We start from the raw sequence: 20,527 nt of genomic DNA, 5'->3' as shown, positions 1-20,527 counted from the left end.
ACTCAGGTTACAAGGATTTCAAAGGACGGCCTCTCCTGTTGCTATACCTCCGATGACAGGCACACACAAGTGTACAAGCTAATGCAATTGTTCACACACAGGTATACACAAAAAGATGGGTAAGTAGGTCGGTAGGGAGGGAGGAAGGCAGGTAGGGACGTTTGTTGTCCGTTCGGTTGGTTGGTGAACCTGAGGTAAATTTTCAGAACATGCATGCACTTACTACAGAAAGCCAAAATGTAACTAAAGTGGATTCAGAAATAGAGAGAAAATAAGCCCTGATACAAATCACATGGGAGTTACACACGGGAAATTTTAATATACGCAAACACTGAAAAAAGGGCCATTCAAATCAGATACAAATACACACCTGCTGCCGAGTAGTACACCCATTGTGTGAAGTGAGGTCAGTATCCAGTTGCAGCAAAGTGTGCACCACCCAACATGGCCTCCAAATACATGTTAAACCAAAGGAGCCCATTCAAACTCACCTCGGTTTAAACACAACCTGGGACCATTCCTCACCTTCATGCTGCTGTGTGTCTATACATTTCACACTGACAGGGGCCTGTTGTTTGTACTGTTGTGGTTTTGTCTCACCTACGTGTTTATATCTGCTCCTCTCACAACCAGCGAGGTAATGATCTCCGGCTCACAGCCCCAGCCTCCTCTGACAAAAGACTGCACAGCGATCACTGACACTGAATCGTGTACAGCATCTCTTAGAGACACAAAATGTTGTAGGTATACAATCATCTGTGGAATTTGTCGTGGCCTCTCCAAGTGATAAATATAGTCCAGCCTGTCTTTCCTCTATGATGAGGGCAGTCTCTCACACGTTCTGAATATAAAATCATGTCAGATTAAATGTCAGATTAAATCTAAAATCAAATCATGGCAGGCCTGTAGTTTTTGACTCATACATAAATATGTACGAATTTCATAATCTCAGCTGAATCACAGGTTGATAAGAATGTATTAACTATGTGTTAGAGCAAGTCATCAGTCCAGTTCAAGTGTAGTGACACGTTCGCTTGAGACGGCGCAGATTAGTCATCCTCTTAATTCCCGCTCCATCATCTCCACAGGACGGGCTGATCTCACCTCCTCGAGAACTGCTAAGTCTTCCTCTTCCTCTCCCTCAAATGGTGCGTGCAGAAATAGATTCTCCAGCTGCTGCTCTTCCCTTTTCCTCTGTTTTCTCATCCTCTTCCTCCTCCTGCTCTCTCCTTATTATCACCATCACAAAAGCCCCATGCTATAAACAAAAGATGAACTCTCCCAGGTAGATAAAAAAGTTTGGTCACTGGAGAATTGAAGTACTTTAGGAGCAACTGTTTGTAGTTCTACTGACCAAAGATACAAATTAAAATTGTTACAGGGGTGATGCACACCCTGCACACACATTGTATAGACTTGAATAATAAAATTGACATTTTATGGCAACAAACGATTGGGTAACCTGCATCTCTTATGTTATTGGTTGCAACAGTTAATGAATTACTAATTTATATGACATTATTTCCTATCCTCATGTTGATGTCACAATGATGTCTTTCCTATGATCATGAGAATATTTTTCCATCTATACAAGCTTTAGGTTGTCTCTAGCCTTTTATGATGCAGAGACATCTCAAATTTTTTGGGAACTATGCATGGTGTAATTGTATAAGATGTGACCTCTACATGACGTCACTTATCATTTATCATAAAATAATTTTTTGGATCATTACAAGCATTAGTTTTGTCTCTCGAGCATCATTACTTGTAAAGATATCTTTAAAGAAATTGCCTGGAGGATCACATTTTGTTCGCCTTGACCTTGTCCTTTGACTGATCAGCTCCAAATGTTTATCATCTGGTGATACCCTCTGGAATAATATTTCTCCAGAGGGTAGGTTTGGTGAAAATCTGTCCATGTGTTGTTGAGTTACTTTGTTCACACACAGACACATAATTACAGTTGATCAAGTTTCTACAGTCACTAAAATTAGATAAAAGCTGAGATAGGTACGCTCACAAAGACAATGCTAACATGCTGACGTTAGAAAATGTATGATTACATGGTCCACCATCTTAGTGTAGCATTTTTATCTAATTAGCATTAACACAAAGTAAGGTTGGGGCTGGTATGATTTTTTGCCCTGAACCAAAGTACTGGACAAAATAGATGAAGATTTGAGCCATCAGCAAAGTTAACAAATGATGTCAGGCCTGCATTTCTTCTGAGGGCAGAGATAAACGTCTGAACCAAATTTAAGAGCAATCCATCTTATAGTTGAAGAGACATTTCATTCAAAACCATTGTCAAGCTCATGCTGGTAGTAGAGGAAAAGTCTGGAGATCATCACATTCAGTGGGATTTATCGTCTGGGGAACATGAATATATGTTCACATTTTCATGGCCAACCTTTACAATAATTGTAACAAGTTATTTCAGTCTATGCTGAAGTCATGGAGTTAAACAGCTAACATGGCTAAAAATCATCTTTTTTTGCTACTTGACAAGTTTAGACAGTGAGTTCCCTCATGAAAGAAAAACCTGCCAATACCTGTGCAGCCTCACCCTACACCTTCAGCAATTCTTTTATATTCATCATAGCTGCATCAGTGCTCGGCTATTACTTTGAAGTCATACAGTTTCCTTCTGTTAGCTGTTCAAGCCTTGAATTTAAATATCCCCCTCTGCTGTGTTACTGTCGATTCAACTAAAACAAAAGTTTACAGAGTCACATTCATTCAATCAAGTGCAGTATTAAATATTTCATCAAGAGCGTGTTATCTACTGAGCTTGTTCCAGCTGATACATGGGAGCTGGTGAGGGTCTGACACATGGCACGATCATTAGAGACCAAACCTCTCAGGTTGCATTAGTCACATCTACAGATGATCATGTTGATTAGTCAACAGGATCATATTCTTTATAACAGTACATATGACTCAATGTGGAGCAGCAACCCCATCAGTTAAGAGTAAGACAGGATGAATCTGCAGGCATGAGTTGTATCTTAATACTTTGGGTGAGCCAGACTTATTTTACAAGGCCCCCATGTAGACAATGTTATCGCTTGAATCTTATCAACTCCTTTTTTTTTTTACCATTTGTTTACCACAGGCAATACGAAGCCTCTGCTGCCCTTCAACAATAACAGTTCATTTTGACATTGTGTTATCACATAAATCATATCAGGTTCTGTGTCCAATGAAATTATACATTCCTGGAGATGTTTTATGGAGGGGGATGGCTCCAGTGTGTTTCATAATGAAAAGCTGTCAGTCACAAAACCAAAAACCAGGACACCAGCTCTGCATTTCTTTTTCTGCAAGCCACAGGGGTTAAACGAGAGCAGTGATGAATGGTATGTTGTGTAGCAACTATCTATGGACTGTGTAAACATTCATTTTGATGCCTCTAGTGCAACTTCTCCTCTGTGTGCCTTGGGTGGTGCTTAAATGGAACAATAAGGGATTGTCTTCGAGTCACTCGAGCCGCTATGTTGCATCACTTCCCTTTCTTACAGTAACATTGGATTCCATCCTGATCAGGCTATTTTAGTTGTGAGCATGGAACAACCCTTAAATGAAAAGCAATGTATTTAGTCTCTCTCCTTTCAGGGTTTAAGAAAACATGAGATACAAGGTTCTTTTCCTGGAATACATGGCCCTCGTCCAACTTCACAGGCTTCCACACTCTTAATAAACCACAAAGTAAAGATTACATAGCCGATCTGTCATTACCTCAGTCAATGGCCTCTACTGTAAATACTGTAAGAAGATTGTCAATGAAGAAAAGAATGAATGGCACCATGTTTGCAGAGGAAGCCTTTCACTCAGGTTTTGTCTTGGTCACTTTGTGCTGCTCCGCTGTTTTGTTTGTGTAACGAGACGTCACCTCCATCAAAGGATTGTTGCTGAGAAATCATCTCTGCAATCATTGTGGTTTATTGACATCGGCATCATAGTAAGAAATCTATTTAATTATGATTAGGTATAATTTCTTAATGCCAGAGTGCCACCCTTTTTACAAACTACTGTTTAATGAGTCACCATTTACAAAAGGTTTAGTACCACAACTGGGTTAATTAGCTGACGTTGCCCCATGGAGGTAGAGAACATTGTCCATAATTTAGAAGGTCGGTGGTTCGATACCTCTGTTCTGCATTCTGAAGAAGAAGCTCGATATGAATGTGTATCTGAATTTGAGTCGTACTGTAAAGCACTTTAAGTGGTCCATGAGACTGGAACAACACCACATAATCTGTTCACCATTTTAGATTTTAACTCATGACCCCTTCACAAAAATACCTAAATATAATTTTTCGCTTTAGTTGAACCATTACCAGATAAAGAAGTAATTATTAAATTAGCAGATAAAGAAGCAAAATGAAAAAGAATGGACATTTAAAGAATCTCCAATCATGGTTAACCTGGAGCATTGCAGGACCCTATGGGTCTGGGACCCCAAGGCTGTTTGTCATGACTTGTTGATAATAAAAGTAATAATAATAATACACTTTATTTATATAGTTCTTAGTAAAAAACTGGACATATAATTGGACAAAAAGGATTTTTCTAAATCAGGGGCCATTAAGGGGTTAAAATGTACACATAGGGGCCAATTATATGTCCAACATCCATGCAAAATTCCTGATTCGGTTGGGTGCACATCTTTCCTTGTTTACATCATTGACAATATTAACAAAATTATTCATTGTGCAAGCACAGGGTGAACTTTAAAAAAGGTTGGAAAATAATAATTCCTGACAAATTGTCACATCTATTGTTAGTATTGTTATTGACTAGTTTTTCCTCTTTTGTAAGACTGAGGACAGGACAGGGGAACTTCAGGGGCCAATCAGGTTTGAACTTGGGCCGCCCCCTGGCCCCGCCCCTGTGTGGCCCCCTGATGTAGACAAATCCTCGATCCGCCCCTGGTGCACGACACGTGCAGGACAGGTGAGTGTGTGAATAAAACATGAGTGAGCGAAGCTTTAATGAGGTGCGTTGGACCGGTCGAACCCAAACAGGCTGAGGAAGCAGGTTTACTGTCCGCGGGTCAGACCAGTGGATCCCCGGTGGGACAGTAACTCGTGTGCAGAGCTCCGCTGCCTCGGGACTCGGAACATGGACACTCCGCAAACTGCACAGCTCCGGTCGAGGCGGGGCGAAGTGTGTCGACAGAGAAGTTTCCCTCAGAGCCGCTGGGAGCCTCTGAGTCTCTACCACATTCTCGCCAACATGCCTCGAGCATGACAGCAAACTGGTTCCGCTGGTGACGACGGGGGGGGGGAAAAGGCGGCGTAACACGGACACTTTCGACAAGTCCCCGGTGGACTCGAGGAGCGACGCAACCGCGGGAGGAAAAGTAAAACATGGAGGAAGAGACCAGATGAGATGACGGGTTCGAAGTTTGAGGGAGGAGAAGATTGACACATCCACGGATTCGCTGAGGTGAGTCAGTGTGATCTGAATGTAAAGTTGAGGAGGGGACGTGTAACATATGGATCCACGCAGACCTGCGTTTCAGCTCTGTGACGTGACACATCTGTGGAAACAAGTCAGTACATTCCTGCTCTAACTCTTCTATCCTCCACCTAAACCGTTCCGTCGGTAGTTTACTCTCTGAATCCCTTCTTCCTGTTTTTCTGTTTTTTTTCCGTGTGTTTTCTTTGGAGCGCGTCGTTTCCTTTGGCCCTCATTTCTGTGGCTGTACGTGAACTTGCAAATGAAGACTTTGGTTATTTGGTTGAGAAGAAGGAGCCGCACCCATGATCATCTGTCCTGTGGTCAGATTCCTCTGCTTCTCCCCGAGCTGCTGCTGCGAGTCTGATCACGGAGATAATGGCTGGAATTTGCAGATCTGAGATCAAGATGAGCTCAAACTACCGACTTCAGAAGTTTCTAATGAGGCTTGAGCTGTAGAATTTCCGATGTTGACATTGTATCTCCATTTGGCTAAAGCGTTCAAAAACCCATTAGATAGTCAAACTGATTCTCAAACCACTGCAGTCATGTATTTTGTTGCTTTTATTAACTTTGAAGCATTGATTTTTCAACCATAGAATTGAGCAAAGTGACAACATGATGTGTCACAGTGAAATATCGTCTCAAAGAAAATAAACAATGACATTTAACTTAGGGCCAATCCTCAATTATTGTTTATTTTCTCTCCTGATTAGTATTTTGGTTCATAAAGTGTCAGAAACTACCCATAGCTGGTTCCCAGAGCTCAAGGTGACGTCCTCAAAATGTAATCTGACCCTCTTATTGCATTCTTATTCAACACTGTAACTGAGGATCAGATTTTTGATGAACGATGATGATTTCAGCTCGAATTGAGTTCAACACTGTCCAGCTGAAACAAATGTGTGGTGTGGACATGATTTATTCTATATTCAATAAGGATGGCACTCAGTAGAGCACATTGCTCATCCAAGGCCCAACCGTTCCCTTATGAATTTAGATTTTGTTTAAACATTTAGATTCCTCAGATTCAGATTTTTATTTGGATCTGCACCAAATTTCACACTCCCTAAACATGCCCGATTTTTTTTTTTGCTTCTCTGAGAAATTAGTGTAACTGTTGAAAAAAGCCATATGTCACAATGTTAAAGAAAGTGAAAATAAATTCCTGGATCTGCTGCAACCTTCCAACAAGTTCTGTGGAAATCCATCCAGTTGTTTTTGTGTAATCTTGATTAAAAAACCAACCAACCAACAAACAAGCAAGTGAGCAAAACAACCTTGTTGGCCGAGATAATTCATTCACTGTGTCTCCTCTCGCCCTCTCTAGTCTTCAGTATGGCACGACGCTCTCAGTGTTCCTCTTCTGGGGATAACCCCCTGGACCCCAACTACCTCCCTCCTCACTATCGGGAAGAGTACCGCCTAGCTATCGACTCACTGGTTGAGGAGGATTTGGAAGGTTACTATAAGTTCCTCCAGTTTGCCGATGTGGTGGACTTCCTGTCCACGCCAGAGATTCAGTACATCCAGGACTCTGTTCAGGTCCCTCATCAGAGCCACCACCCTGAACAACACTTTCTGGAGACCGGGACAGATGGCTCCTCAGACACTTACTGGCCGATCCACTCGGACCTGGACGTCCCGGGTCTGGACCTCGGCTGGCCTCAGTTGCATCACTTCGTCGGGCCCACGGAGATCACCACACTGGTCAGCCCCCCTGAGCCTGACATGCCGAGCATCAAGGAGCAGGCACGGCGACTCATCAAGAACGCTCAGCAGGTCGGCCTCTCACTTCCTCTACGAGATACCTTCATGCCAAACAGACTGAGTCATCCAGTTTTGTTTTCACACTGGTTTTGTTTGTGGTTTTATCTTCTCAGGTCATTGCTGTGGTGATGGACATATTTACTGATGTTGACATATTTGCGGATATTCTCAATGCTGCCATGAGGAATGTTGCCGTCTACATCATTTTAGATGAGCAGAACACACACCACTTCGTCAACATGGTGACCAACTGCAGGGTCGATCTACAGAGCATTCAAGTGAGTCCTTTAACACTACTTCACTAATCACAGCTTTGACTAGAGTTTGACTAGCAGATAAAAACACAAAATATGCGTATTTGTACTTTGAACTACTAAAGTATATGTCTGGTGATGTTCTTTATTTTTGTTGTTATAAACAAATTCAATGAAAAGTTGGAAAAAAAAACATGAATGAACTGATCCTGCTACTAGAAAGTATTGTGTGTTTCTTAAGTCTGGTATTGTTGGTTCCTCTGTGTCATAAAGCTCCAAAAACAACTGCTCCACTGACTGTGACGAACATGGACATTGTAGTCACAGACATTTTCATGTACACCGAGTTGCTGCTGTAAACATTCACTTGAGCACCGAATACATAGTTTGACCAATATTTGCTAAAACCTATAGTGCCCAAATATTTTGGGAAGTATAATTACATATTTGCGGCCTGTTTTTCTTATTTGATAAACTGGCTCTGGTTCTGAGCCCTGACAGGAATGTGGAAGTCACACATAGATGAAACATGGCTGCTTTTGGGCTTTTCTTGCGTCTATTTGCCCACTAAGATAAATATAGAACTTTACTTATGTTACCTCTTACTGGTTTTTCTCCACTCATGACAAACACAAATACAGGAGGTACACACCAGCTCCAACTGACCTGACTATTCGAAATTTACTACACAATTTTGATGGACAGTTATTGAGCAAACTACAGTGAATGTACAATTTTTACACATTCATGTTGCTACATCAGGCAATGTGAATCTTACTATATACCGTCATAAGGACATTTGATGTTTTGTCTTGTGTGTTGAGTTGTTGTGTTTGTCAGTTGCTGCATGTTTGCTTTCACTTTGTGGGCTTTGTGGCTCTTGGTTATGCCTGTAGCACTAATGTGGAGTTTTTTTAACCATATATGTTTCTAAGTTCCTGCTTTACTTCACATTCATGTTAAAAAGTATGTATTGTCCCTGATATATATATACAGTGAATATAGACAGTCGAATAGATTAAAATAAATCACAGTAACTGCATATGACTGTAAAAGAGAAGTTGAATTGCAGCCATTTTCTATCTCCTGATCTCAAAGGCTGTGCTAATGCAATGCTGCCACCTAGCTTGAATTGTAATTAACAACACATAACGCCACTAGATGTGCTATTTCGTCTCAATATGCGTCATGATTGGGTGATTTCATGTGTGTGTTGCAGTTCCTACGTGTGAGAACAGTGTCCGGCGTCACGTATCAATGTCGCTCAGGGAAAACCTTCAAGGGTCAGATGATGAATCGCTTCCTGTTGACAGACTGCAGGGCTGTGCTGAGTGGAAACTACAGGTGAAGATATTAAAAGTTGTCACAGAAAGCCACACCTCTAGAATTTGACACACACATTTGTAAAAAAAAACAACCCGCGTTTCATGGATTTACTCAATTGGCATCTGTTTGTTTTACAAAACTGGATTGAAGTGCTTCTATTAACTCCCACTTATTGTTTTTGTCCAGCTTCATGTGGTCTTTTGAGAAGCTCCACCGCTCTATGGCGCACCTTTTCCTAGGAAAGCTGGTATCGACCTTTGATGAAGAGTTTCGAATTCTGTTTGCTCAGTCTCAGCCGCTGATGCTTGAAAAAATGCTTGCTCCAATGGAAGATTTTGGCTCACAAAAGAGGCAATACCTAAGTGAAAGAACTGCACTGTACAGAGAGCCCAGGAAATTTCTACCGCAGGACACTGGTCATCCAGAGGAACGGACGAGACATTCCTTTGATGAACGTATGGACGTGGACTGGAGATTGATGCCGCTCAAAAGACAGGAAGCCCCGCAGGGCCCTTCAGGTAGATTTTCCCCCCAGCAACCTCGCATGGAACAGCCTTATGATCAGGGCCCCTCCAGGATAACCATGCTCGACAATCCTGCTTTCAAACGTCACAGTTACGCTGAAGGTGTTCAGGGTCGTTTCTCTCACCCGTTCCTGCAGCAACAGGGAGTGCAGGAGCCTGAGAACCAGGGAAGGCAGTTTCACAGGGGGCAGCAACCCTACCCAGCGCCTATACCAGGACCAGAAGCAGACTATGACAAGTTCTGGAATCAAGACTTTAATTCAGAAGATCAATACTCTGAACCTGTTATTTCACAAGAGATACAACCACCTGATGGCTTTGACCCCGTGCTTAACTATTTATCCTCCACCAGAAATTTGGACTTTGACCAGAGCTCGGATAAATTACTACCTTCAGCAGATTTACCGTTAAGTTCACCTCACCATAGAAGACAGAGTTTAGGTCAGCCATATGCTAGTGAAACGTCTCCCACCCCCTCAAACCCAACAGATCAGAAGCAGTTTTCCCGGGGGCCTAACACTGACCGCAAGGACCCCTCGGTGAAACGAGGGCTGAGAAGCTGGAGGATTAGCTCATACCTCAGTGCATGTGACAATCCGGGAGATGAAGGCCTGCCTATGGCAACACCTCAGGGACCAGACCCTTTTGAAGAGACTTCATACCCCATACAGCAAACATCTACAGGCGTAGATTTAACATTTCCTAAAATCCCTAACGTCAGAGAGTTTAAGGTACCTGCAATACCCAGGGCAAGTCAGATGCCAAGCTATATCAAAACCACTATGCGAGAGAAGCCTAAAAAAGGGCCCAATGAACCTCCTGCAGTGGCAGCAGAAACCAAAACCACACCAACATCTTCAGAGTCATCGTCCACAGCAGAAGTGGAAAAGGCAGAGGAAGTGGAACTGAAAGAGCCCAAACCCACCCCTCTTCTAAGGGAGGAGTCGTTCCGGAGAAAGTACAACGCTGCAACACCAAGGAGCTCCAGGTTACGATCCTCTCTGATATTCAGCTCACTTGATCAGCAGCACGCTCCTCAAGATACCAAAACCGCTCAAGGGCAACAGGATGAGGAAAGTGACAAAAACGAAGCAGAACAGACAAAACTGCCTTTTATTTCACATGTTTTGGGAAAAAGGCGATCTGCTGCGAGAGAACCTTTTGAATGGAGCAGTTACATAAAGTCAAACACTATTGATAACTCAGCCACAGAAACGTCCAAGACAGAGGATGGAAACAGTAAAGCGGATGATAAAGATCCATCAAAGGTACAAGATTCAAAGGATCTTTCAGAAAACAGTGCAGTGCTGGAGCCTCCTGATGCTGAGCTGCCAGCACAATCACCCAAATCTGTGCTCAGCACTTCATCATATAGAGATATGAATGATCCTGATGCAAGGTTCATGTTTTTCAAAGAGCTGGCAGCCAAGCGCAAAGCAGAAAAGGCTGCAGAGGCCGAAAAGAGCAAAGAAAAGGCTCAGATGAATCCAACTGATCTCAAAAACAAGACCACTGTTAAAAAGGAGGAACCTGGTCCAAAAGTTGCTCCAGAAAAGATGACTAATACGTCATCATCTGAGGGTGTGTCTGAAAAAAATGTTACTGCAGATGATGCAGGGAAAACAGTATCCGCACAAGAGTGTGAGTCATCAGTCAGTCTGTCGTTAGAGGCCAGTGATGGGACTAAGAAGCAGGATAGTCTTGTTGAAAATGATCCCAGCACTTTCCAAAGCTGTAAAGAGGAACAAGCGGGAGTTTCTACTGATTCAAAGAAGAAAGAGCCACAAATCAGCACACCAGCATCATCTTTGTTGGCTTCTGCAGAGACTAAATCTTCTCTTGAAGACTCAAAGCTGTCAAAACCTGCTGTACCAGAGAGTAGCCTAAGTAATCCACCTACATCAACAAACGCTGCACCTGCTGATGTTTCCTCTCCTGCACAGGGTACAGATGAAAGTGAAATCTCAAGCTGTGATTTTACCTCAAAAGAGTCCAGTTCTCTCACTCCCAGTTCAGTGGAGGTATCAGCTGCAGTGGATTCTAAAACCCAGATACCTGAACCAGTACAGGTTTCACCTGCACTGCTATCCAAACAACCAACTGGATCAGAGATCAGTTCTTCTCACCCTTCAGTTCAAAGCTCTTCCTCTGATCCCATCCTGTCAGATTCTGGTGCACAGATCCGTCCAAGTCCTCCAACCTCTATCTCTGCTCCTCTTTCCACTCCAGAACAGTCTTTATGTTCTGATGTTACCCAAGAGGACTCCAGCTCAACCCCCAAATCCAGCATATTGTCTCCAAAATCGGATAAATTGGAAGAACTGGAATCTGTCAGCTCCTCACCATGTGAGACCTCACAAACAGTTAAAGAAACCACTGCAGAAACAACACCCTCTGAGTCTGTAGACTCTGTTTCCCTGTTGACGTCCTCTGAGACCCCTTCAGAAGTGGATTCTGCAAATTTGGAATCGGAAATTTCTCCTGACACATGTACCACTGGTGTAGAACCAGACACATCCTCATTAACGTCCACCACAGAGACAAACTCTGAGGAATCATGTGCTCCCCCACCTCCAGAAAAAGATGTAGGTAAATCAGAAACTGCTGCAGAGAAGACTGAGGTTCTTGCATCACCAGAGGACGTCAAATCTGATATCGCATCTCCAAGTCCTAGCCCTTTATCACCCAAGTCAGCTCTACCTAATGTATCTGATCTGAAAAGCTCCACTTCCAGCCCTGATCAAATTAAGACTATTACTCTCAACCTCCTGCCTGATACCCCATCAGAAACATGCTCTCCTGTCAAACCAGACATCACTGCTGATGCTTCCCAGTCCACATCAAAAGCATCTCCACAAGATGCACTGACACAAGCAACCCCACCATCTGAACTTAACCTGAGAGGATCTGTCACTCCCACTCCTGTTGGAACACCATCCCCTTCCTCTCCTCTAAGTGAGTCAGTTGGGGCAGTTTTGTCCCCTGAGGCTGAAAAAGCAGAAACCAACATTTCCTCAGGCACACTCTCTCTTCCCAAGCAGGTTGCGACAGACTCGAATGATACTGCAGAAACTTCTAGCCCAACTGTAAAAATTTTAACAGAGCCAGAGCCAACACCTGAATCTGTGACCTTAGAAAGCCAACCTTCAGAGCCGCCTGAACCTGCTGAAGATAGTAAATTAGACCAGCAGAGGGAAATAAGCAAAGACTCAGGGTCTTTGCCCGACCCTGGTGAGAAAACACCTGAGAATGTCGAGGCCAAAAACAAAGTCAATAATGGTATAACGCAGGAGTCTGTCAGAAGTGAAAAGAAAAATGAACAATTGAGCCAAAACATCTGCCCGGAGAACACATCAACCGAAGCCGTTCCTCCGTCACAACAGTCCAAGCAGCCGAAAACCAGCCAGTCTCGCTACCAGTCATCAACAGCCAACGTGCTCGCATGCAGCAACCTCCGAGACGACACAAAGCTGCTCCTGGAGCAGATTTCTGCCAACAGCCAGAGCAGGAACGAGGCCACAAAAGAGGCTCCTGTCACCGACGACGAGAAAGAAGATGAAGCTGACAAAAATGCCAAGCGGGAGAAAGAGAGAGGGACGCTGAGCAGAGCACAGTCCAAGTCAACACAGGAGAAGGAGAAGCTGCTGGAGAGGATGCAGAGCATGAGGAAGGAGAGGAAAGTTTACAGTCGATTTGAGGTATGAATACACACAACACCACGGGTACCCTCACCTAGTTAAATGCATTTAGATGCATCTGTGTTAAGAAATGTCATGTATCTGCATCTTTTCCAGATGGCACCTTAACTGGTATCCAAAGATTGCTGAAGAGAATAAAGTAGAAAGAAGGTGAACTCGTGTAAAAAAGTGTGAATGATGGCCGAGACATTTTCTCACCAAAAACACAAACTTTCAAACGGTGAAACCGATACTAAAGAAAACGATCCTGCTGCCACATGACATGTACCAAAGGACAACTTACTGTGGGGAAGCTCCACGTTGCTACCAGTGTGAAAAGCACATGGACTGAGAATATGTGTGTGATCAAATGTATTTTACTGACTGCATGGGTAAAGTGCAATGCCTGTCCTTGCCTTTTTTTTTACAGCACTGACATAAGTGTCAGCTGTTTTTTTACAGTAAATGTGATGTTTAGGTAAATTGGTGATTTTAAGTTGGTAAAACTGTAACATACTGTTGTGAATGATAGTATTTCTCTATCGTGTTAAACAAAGGAGGGTGATTTTGACATGTAGTTGTGTAAAAGGTGGATCTGTAAACCCGTATCCATGATAGGCGGTTATTGTTCTGATGTAAATAAACTGTAACTTAAATTCTTTGTCATCTGACTCGACCCTTGAAGCAGAATACCAGCTTAAACATGATTTACCTGCAGTGTCACTGTTTAATCATTACACATTGTACAGTATGTTTTCTACAGAATATTAACTTAAAGGAGGTTTAATGTCGGTCTTAAAACCTGCTTGTTCAGCCAAATCACCCAAAGTATTTGTTACATAGGAAAGTTAATACATTTTTATTTAGATGATTTGTGAAACAAACACAAAAGTGAAAATGTGTTATATGTAAGTTTTTATGAGGTCATGTATTGTATTGTATTGTGCTGCAACCAACACTTTTCTTGACCCAGTGATTTTTTTTTTTAAACGAAAAGCTGTCATACCTGAAATTCTGAAATCTCCTTGAATTTGAACAGTATGTAGAGTACAACAGTTACACACTTGTGAGTGTGTGACTGGTTTATGACGCCTGATTCATGATGTCTGTCCTCAGCAACATTTGTCATTTGTAAATAAAATTTCTTACAAATATGTTTTTTTTCTGGCTCGTTTGTGCCTGATGTTACAAAAGCAAAGTTCTTTATTCATTTAAATCAGTAAAGTATCATAATTAACATACAGTATATCATGATTTGTGTTTTTCACAGCAGATATTGTGACTTGTTCGAATAGTAGCGGTTGTTATTAGATGTTTCCATTCTATTCCACCACCATAACAGTGACAGTGAGCCAACATGCACAATACAGGGACAATGAATCCTAAATGGAATTCAGCCTCATCATCTTATTATTTACACCCATGCTTTTCTTATCATATACTTTTGTGGAAACTGATTACTTTTGTTTTAATGTATTTCTGAACACTGCAGACATGAAAAACCTTTTCAAATTATTCTTGGTTTGACATGATTGAAGGTCATTTACTGTGTATATTACTGAATGTGTCCTTTTCTTGAGTTGATCTTTGGCCTTGTTCTTTTTATAGCAAGTTGTTTTTCCATTTCACAGATAGTTTGCACATATTTGCACATTTGTGTTGATTGAACTACATATTATAGAATCATATGTATATGGATTACATCAGGAGAAACATATGGTTACATCATTATAACATACCCAAAGTTACACAACCTGTGTACACTAAGGTCTCATGAATGTGTCACCTCAATGACGTTTGCTCTAGCACCCCCCTCAGGCTAAATGTTACTGCAGCACTAATCTGTGACCATGTTGACAAGAGCACACAAACATGGTTGTAGATACATAAGCTTCTCATCTAGTTTCACTCTCTTTACACAACTTTGCATTATTTTAGAAATGCAAATGTTATTTTTCGTCATTACATGATACGTGTGGGACTATTATGTGTTCAGAGCTGTTTTGACCCAAACACACACAAACAAGTTTTTCTGCAGTTTATGTAACTGATTGATTAAGACAGCCTCCATCTTAACCAAAGGTGCAATTATTAACTTATTTCACTGTTTGAAACTTTTTTCTGCATTTTGTGAGACCGAGTGAATGAGAAACTCACCATCTTAACCAAAACTGTGGTTTTAGCCTGAATTCCAAGTTTCACGCGTTTTTCAAGTTCCTATGAGCTCATAAAGACTTGAGCAGGATATTCAAGTATTCATTTAGGTCTCTGTAAGTATCTCTACCCCTCCATACACAGGTGGGACTGAGTGTGATGCTCACCTCAGTATTTTAGGTCACTTTCTGCCACCACACAAGCTCGTATTATTGAAAAGATGGAGAACTTGTGCCCCTCCTCTCCTCTCTCCTGTCATAATCATCTTTACTTTAATTAACATTACGGGGCTTCTCTTGCAAAACACCAGGAGAGCGATTAAGCTGTCACTATGAAGGAAATTTCCCACAGTCACATGCTGCAGCGCGACGGTAATGAACAAAGGGCTCCTTCCTATGTTTCATAAGAAACAGTGGGTCTCTTGTCTGGAAGTGTTGCTTTGCCTCCATCGCTCACAAATGTCTTTATAAGCTCACACTGAATTACACTAATCTTTAAAGAACCTGAACTGCCTGGAGGTTCCTCACGACTGAAGGGAAAAGCTACAGTTTTAAAGAGTAGTTTTAGTTTTTCTCTTGTGTTCAATTTATTTGGTTGTTTGTTGGGGACCAGTATAAGTTTATGTTAGAATGTCTTCAACCCTGAGGAGAGTGTATCACCTCACTGCATTCAGCTGGTACGCTTTTGTTGTGAAGACCCTCGCTGCCAAGGATGGAGAGGAGTTACCAGCAGGGATCTTTGTTTATGGAGGACCTTGGAAGTACCTCACGTTTTTGAATTTGGTGAGTACAATACCTCTATTAACTTGTAATACATCTGCTTACATGAATATATATTGCAAATATAAACTAGAGGGACTCTCAGTAGAGTGTATACCTCCGCTGAGACCCAGCAGTCCCCTTATGAAACCACATTTAACTTCACTAGATATGATTTTTATTTGGATCTGCACCAAATTGCACACACTCAAATATCAGTCCCCTAAGTATGCATGATTTTTTTCCTAGATCCATGAATTACTCTCAGAGAAAAATGTGGAAAAATCTCCCAATGTTAGAGAAACAATGTTTTTTTCTGACCCATACCATATCCACAATTTTTCATGGAAATCTGTTTAGTAGTTTTTGTGATATCCCTGTTGATTAACCGACAGACAAAATAACAAGCAGTAGAACACCATAACCTCCATGACTGAGGTAAAAAGGATGATGAAGAGTAATAATCTTGATTATATTTCAGTTATTGCAGATGTGTTTCTTTGGCCTGGCAGCAGTGAACGATCTACAGCCTGGTAAAAAATCTGAGAATACTCTGAGCAGATGTAAAGACCTCCTGTTCTCTGTGTTTGCTTTCCCTGTAGGCATGGTGAGAAATACAGTTCAGAAAATATAACATTTAAAAGCAAAATTTGAATTATCGTTATGCATTAACTTTCTCTTCTCTGCATTTGTTTAGTTTGTTGTTCTGCTTTTCTGGATGATCTTTGCCTATGACAGAGAGTTAGTCTACCCTGCTACTATCGACACCTTCTTCCCTCCGTGGATAAACCATGCTATGGTCAGTAAACTTTCTTTCTTTGTAAATTAAATATTACTATATATGATATAATATATATAGTCATAAACACATGGTGAGTTGTTCCACCACTGTTTTCTCAGCATACGTTTGTCCTGCCCGTTTTACTTGGAGAAGTGATGCTGCAGCCACACATCTACCCACAGATGAAACACGCGCTGGCAGCCTTAGGAGGAGTGGGCTTGGCTTACTTATCTTGGTGAGAGATGACTCAGCATGTACAGCAGAATCATGATGAGACTTTCCAAACTTTAATTGGTAAATACCAATTAAGGAAGGAGTTTGTGTTTTTTTTGTGTGTTACTTAAATAAGTAACACACAAAAAAAACACAAAATCCTTCTCTTTTTCACATCTGACTCTAAAAGCACAGCATTGTCTCAGGGTGTCAGAGTTTCTACTATGGATTGTCTAGACCATAGACTGTAAATAAAGATGGACAACATGTCTTATCCACTTCCTCCAGAGGCACAAAACTTATATATCCAGTATACGGGTGCCACTATTTTCAATTTTGACGTCATTAGGAGCCAGAGTTTGTGCAGTACTGATCGTGGAGGATCATGTCATTTCATCCCATGATTATAGCATCGAATAACTAATTAAGACCAAACTTAGCTGAAAACACTTGAACATACATCAGTGTGATGACAACTACCAAAAATAACAGAAGCCATTTTCGAGAAAATTCTGTTTGACGTATTATTTGACATATTTTTCGGTTTGGTCCCTTTCCCATCCTCTAACATGGAGGAGGCAGTGTTTATTATGTATAATGCAGCCAAGCACAAGGGGGCATTCAAGCTAATTTGGCTCCACTTTTGGTCAGCAGTCATGTTGTCCATCTTTATATATAGTTCAAAAACACAAACAGTTTGAGGCTGATAGCATTGAACCTCTGTTCCTTCTGGTTCACAAACTGTGACTCTTCCTGTGGATCTTCACCTGTCTCATGCAGCAAACAGTAAAAACACTGTTGGATGATGATAAGATTTGTTTTATTGTGTTTCTGACATAATCATCAGTGTCAACGGGTGGAAACTCTGCCGGTGAATATTTGCACAAGACAGAACAGTACACGGCCCGTGAAGACAAGACAGTACAAGATAGATACGGTGATACCAGGAAACGCTCTTCTTATTATTTTTAACCCCTCCATCTCTCTCTCTCTCTCTCTCTCTCTCTCTGAAAACGTTCTGCAGGATTATATGGGTGTACTTGTCGGTAGGGATTTGGGTGTATCCCCTCCTCGGCCACTTCAGCACGTCTGGTCTGCTGGGCTTCTTCTTCTTTAACATGTCTGTGGTGACCCTGTTCTACCTGCTGGGGGACAAGCTCAACAGCCACGTGTGGAGTAAGTGACCTTGACACACTTGAATGGAGACAAATACCTGCACTTGAGCTAACTTGCATCTAATCCGTCTGTCTGTCTGTCTCTCTGTCTGCCTATCTGTCTGTCTGTCTCTCCAGGTAAGCACATGAACAAAATGGCAGCAAAAACAAAGTAACTTTCTGCAGGATGTAAATGTTTAAATATAGTAATAATCCTCCAAAGCAAGAACATACTTTTACTTTTGAGCAAAGAATTTACAAATTCTGGCTCTTACAAATAAAGAGTTGAATATATAAAACAATCAAATACACCATTGTTGAGTTTATTACTCTCATCTGTTGGTCTGGTCTGACCAGTGGTGGCTTATGTGAGCAAATCTTAATAGATAGTATAATACATATTCACTGGCTTTATGACTCTTCCCATTGTGTTACATTAGTTACTAAACAGTACTTCAACATTTAGATGTGACTGCCAATTGTAGCTATGGTAAGATAGTCTGTCTTACTAACCAGCAGTATTTATCATTGCAAAGCATCCCTGAATAATGTAATTCAAACATGAAAACAGGCCCAATAAAGCAAGTGTCACCGACAAAAGAATTTTAGATTTAAAAAAAGAAAAAGAATGCAATAAATATAAAGTGTCAGAAGCTCTTTCCACATCCAGGTTTTAGTGAGGCAATAAACCAGCAGTGATGATCCAGCATCAGTGTTATCACCCCTCTATGCAATGGGCAGAATATTCCTAATTGATTACCAATGCCACGTTTGACCTGAATAAAGTGCATGCGCATCATTTATCATGAAACATCTGCGAGAATCGCTTGACTTGCGGTATAATCCATCACTCAATGATGAACAGCCTTGATACAATGTCATCCCAAGTCCACTGAGATCTCCAGGAACAGCTGTGTCCCTCTCTCTCTCTCTGTCTGTCTGTCTGTCTTTCTTTCTTTGAGCTGAAATCAGCCAACATGCAAGTCTCTGTAGCCTTTAAGATGCTGGAGATAGTTGGGGTCTGCATCCACCAATCCAAGGGAGAGGATCTTGGCCAACAAATGCACGTCCTCTTCACTCAGATCCTTCTGTTAATAAATTGAAATAGAAGTCAGATATTTATCGTATTTCATAACTGTTATAAGTAAGTACAGAATTGAACTGTATATGATCACTGACCTTCTTGTTGTTGTTGGTGGTGGTGGTGGTGAACTCCAGCAGCTGTGTTTTTTTAGGTTTATTTCCCTGTGGAACATAATGAATCATTTCACTTTCATTCTTCCCGTCAGTGCTCACTTCCTTTAGCAGGCACACTGCTGTCTTTGTTTGTCTGTTTCCTTATGGCTGATTTATGTCTAAATATTCATCTAAATTACATTTTAGAACAGAAAATCTTCCATCGTGTACAAGATAACCACTGTGAATGTGAACTCACGTCTTTAAGTCCTTTTGAAAAGCACATTATGACTAAGAGAAGGCCAGCAACGATCTGCAAATTCAAAAACACACAGTCAGTCACAGTCCTCATTACACAAACACTTAACATGGATATTCATCCTCTGCTAAAAGACTGAAGTGATATATATGAAGGTGTGATTAACTTACTCCGAGTAAGTGCAGCATGTTTGTTCCTCTTGGCTCTGTCCTCCTGCTCATATGCTGGTTTGTCACTTTATGTGCCCCAATTGTGCTCCTCCTGCTCTGACACTGTCACGGGGGTAAACACCCCTGAAGAACCAGCACAACAGGACACACCACATTTTCAGGAAGCGCCGAGTCTGGAAGGTGCTAACCACGAGACCAAGGATACGTAAATGTCTGCGTAAGATGGGCTGATGTTGTGAAAAGATGACAGGTCCCTTTTAGTGTTTACGCAGTTTAAACTATGTCTCTATTGTCACCTTTAAATACCAACAAAGGAGAAGAGTTGTAACTAGCCCATGACCTATGATGCAGCATTGAGAAGATACAATAAATAAATAAATCCCCGCCTGTCCATTATATGTGTGATTATGACGTGTATTTTATATTTAACGTCATTCATCTTTATCCGCTTGCTCTGTTTTTATCCTATATGTCAAGTGTCTTTGAGCTTTTTTGTCTTCCTGATATTGTTTTGTCAATCTAATAAATAAATAAAATAAAATGCTTTATGTAGTATTACTGATGATTAATACAGATTATACATATAAAAGTATAACCAAAAATAACCAATTAATATATGTATTCATCAAATTGATAACATCAATTCGTTTGCATCCTGGCTGTGCATTTAAGAAGGACTATGGTAATAGTTTTGTTCATTTATCTACTTTGCCTATTCAGATTTTTCAAACAAAATATGATTATGTTATAAAAGAGAGTATATCATACATTACAATGTTATAAACAAGCCAACAGTTTAAAAAGTAGTTCAGTCTGGCTCTACCTTGATCTGCTACAGGCCAGGTAAA

At 41.3% G+C, this 20,527-nt stretch overlaps 2 protein-coding genes across 2 annotated transcripts; both read left to right on the top strand.

Moving 5' to 3' along the window:
- The first annotated feature begins 4,946 nt into the window (after window positions 1-4,946).
- fam83ha (family with sequence similarity 83 member Ha) lies at window positions 4,947-14,168 on the top strand. Its single transcript, XM_035172860.2, has 6 exons — window positions 4,947-5,451; window positions 6,794-7,245; window positions 7,347-7,511; window positions 8,707-8,831; window positions 9,000-13,035; window positions 13,132-14,168. The coding sequence occupies exons 2-6, from the start codon at window positions 6,802-6,804 to the stop codon at window positions 13,141-13,143; spliced, it is 4,782 nt and encodes a 1,593-aa protein (XP_035028751.2). The 5' UTR covers window positions 4,947-5,451; window positions 6,794-6,801; the 3' UTR covers window positions 13,144-14,168.
- A 1,483-nt stretch (window positions 14,169-15,651) lies between these two features.
- On the top strand, window positions 15,652-18,381 carry LOC118118797 (androgen-dependent TFPI-regulating protein). The gene is made up of 6 exons (XM_035172160.2): window positions 15,652-15,950; window positions 16,408-16,533; window positions 16,624-16,725; window positions 16,827-16,942; window positions 17,945-18,096; window positions 18,213-18,381. The coding sequence occupies exons 1-6, from the start codon at window positions 15,798-15,800 to the stop codon at window positions 18,248-18,250; spliced, it is 687 nt and encodes a 228-aa protein (XP_035028051.2). The 5' UTR covers window positions 15,652-15,797; the 3' UTR covers window positions 18,251-18,381.
- Window positions 18,382-20,527: the final 2,146 nt, after the last annotated feature.

The sequence above is a fragment of the Hippoglossus stenolepis genome, chromosome 12, assembly GCF_022539355.2.
Source record: "Hippoglossus stenolepis isolate QCI-W04-F060 chromosome 12, HSTE1.2, whole genome shotgun sequence".
Classification (NCBI taxonomy): domain Eukaryota; kingdom Metazoa; phylum Chordata; class Actinopteri; order Pleuronectiformes; family Pleuronectidae; genus Hippoglossus; species Hippoglossus stenolepis.
The sequence above is the reverse complement of the archived record's forward strand: the minus strand, read 5'-3'. Positions and strand labels throughout refer to the sequence as shown.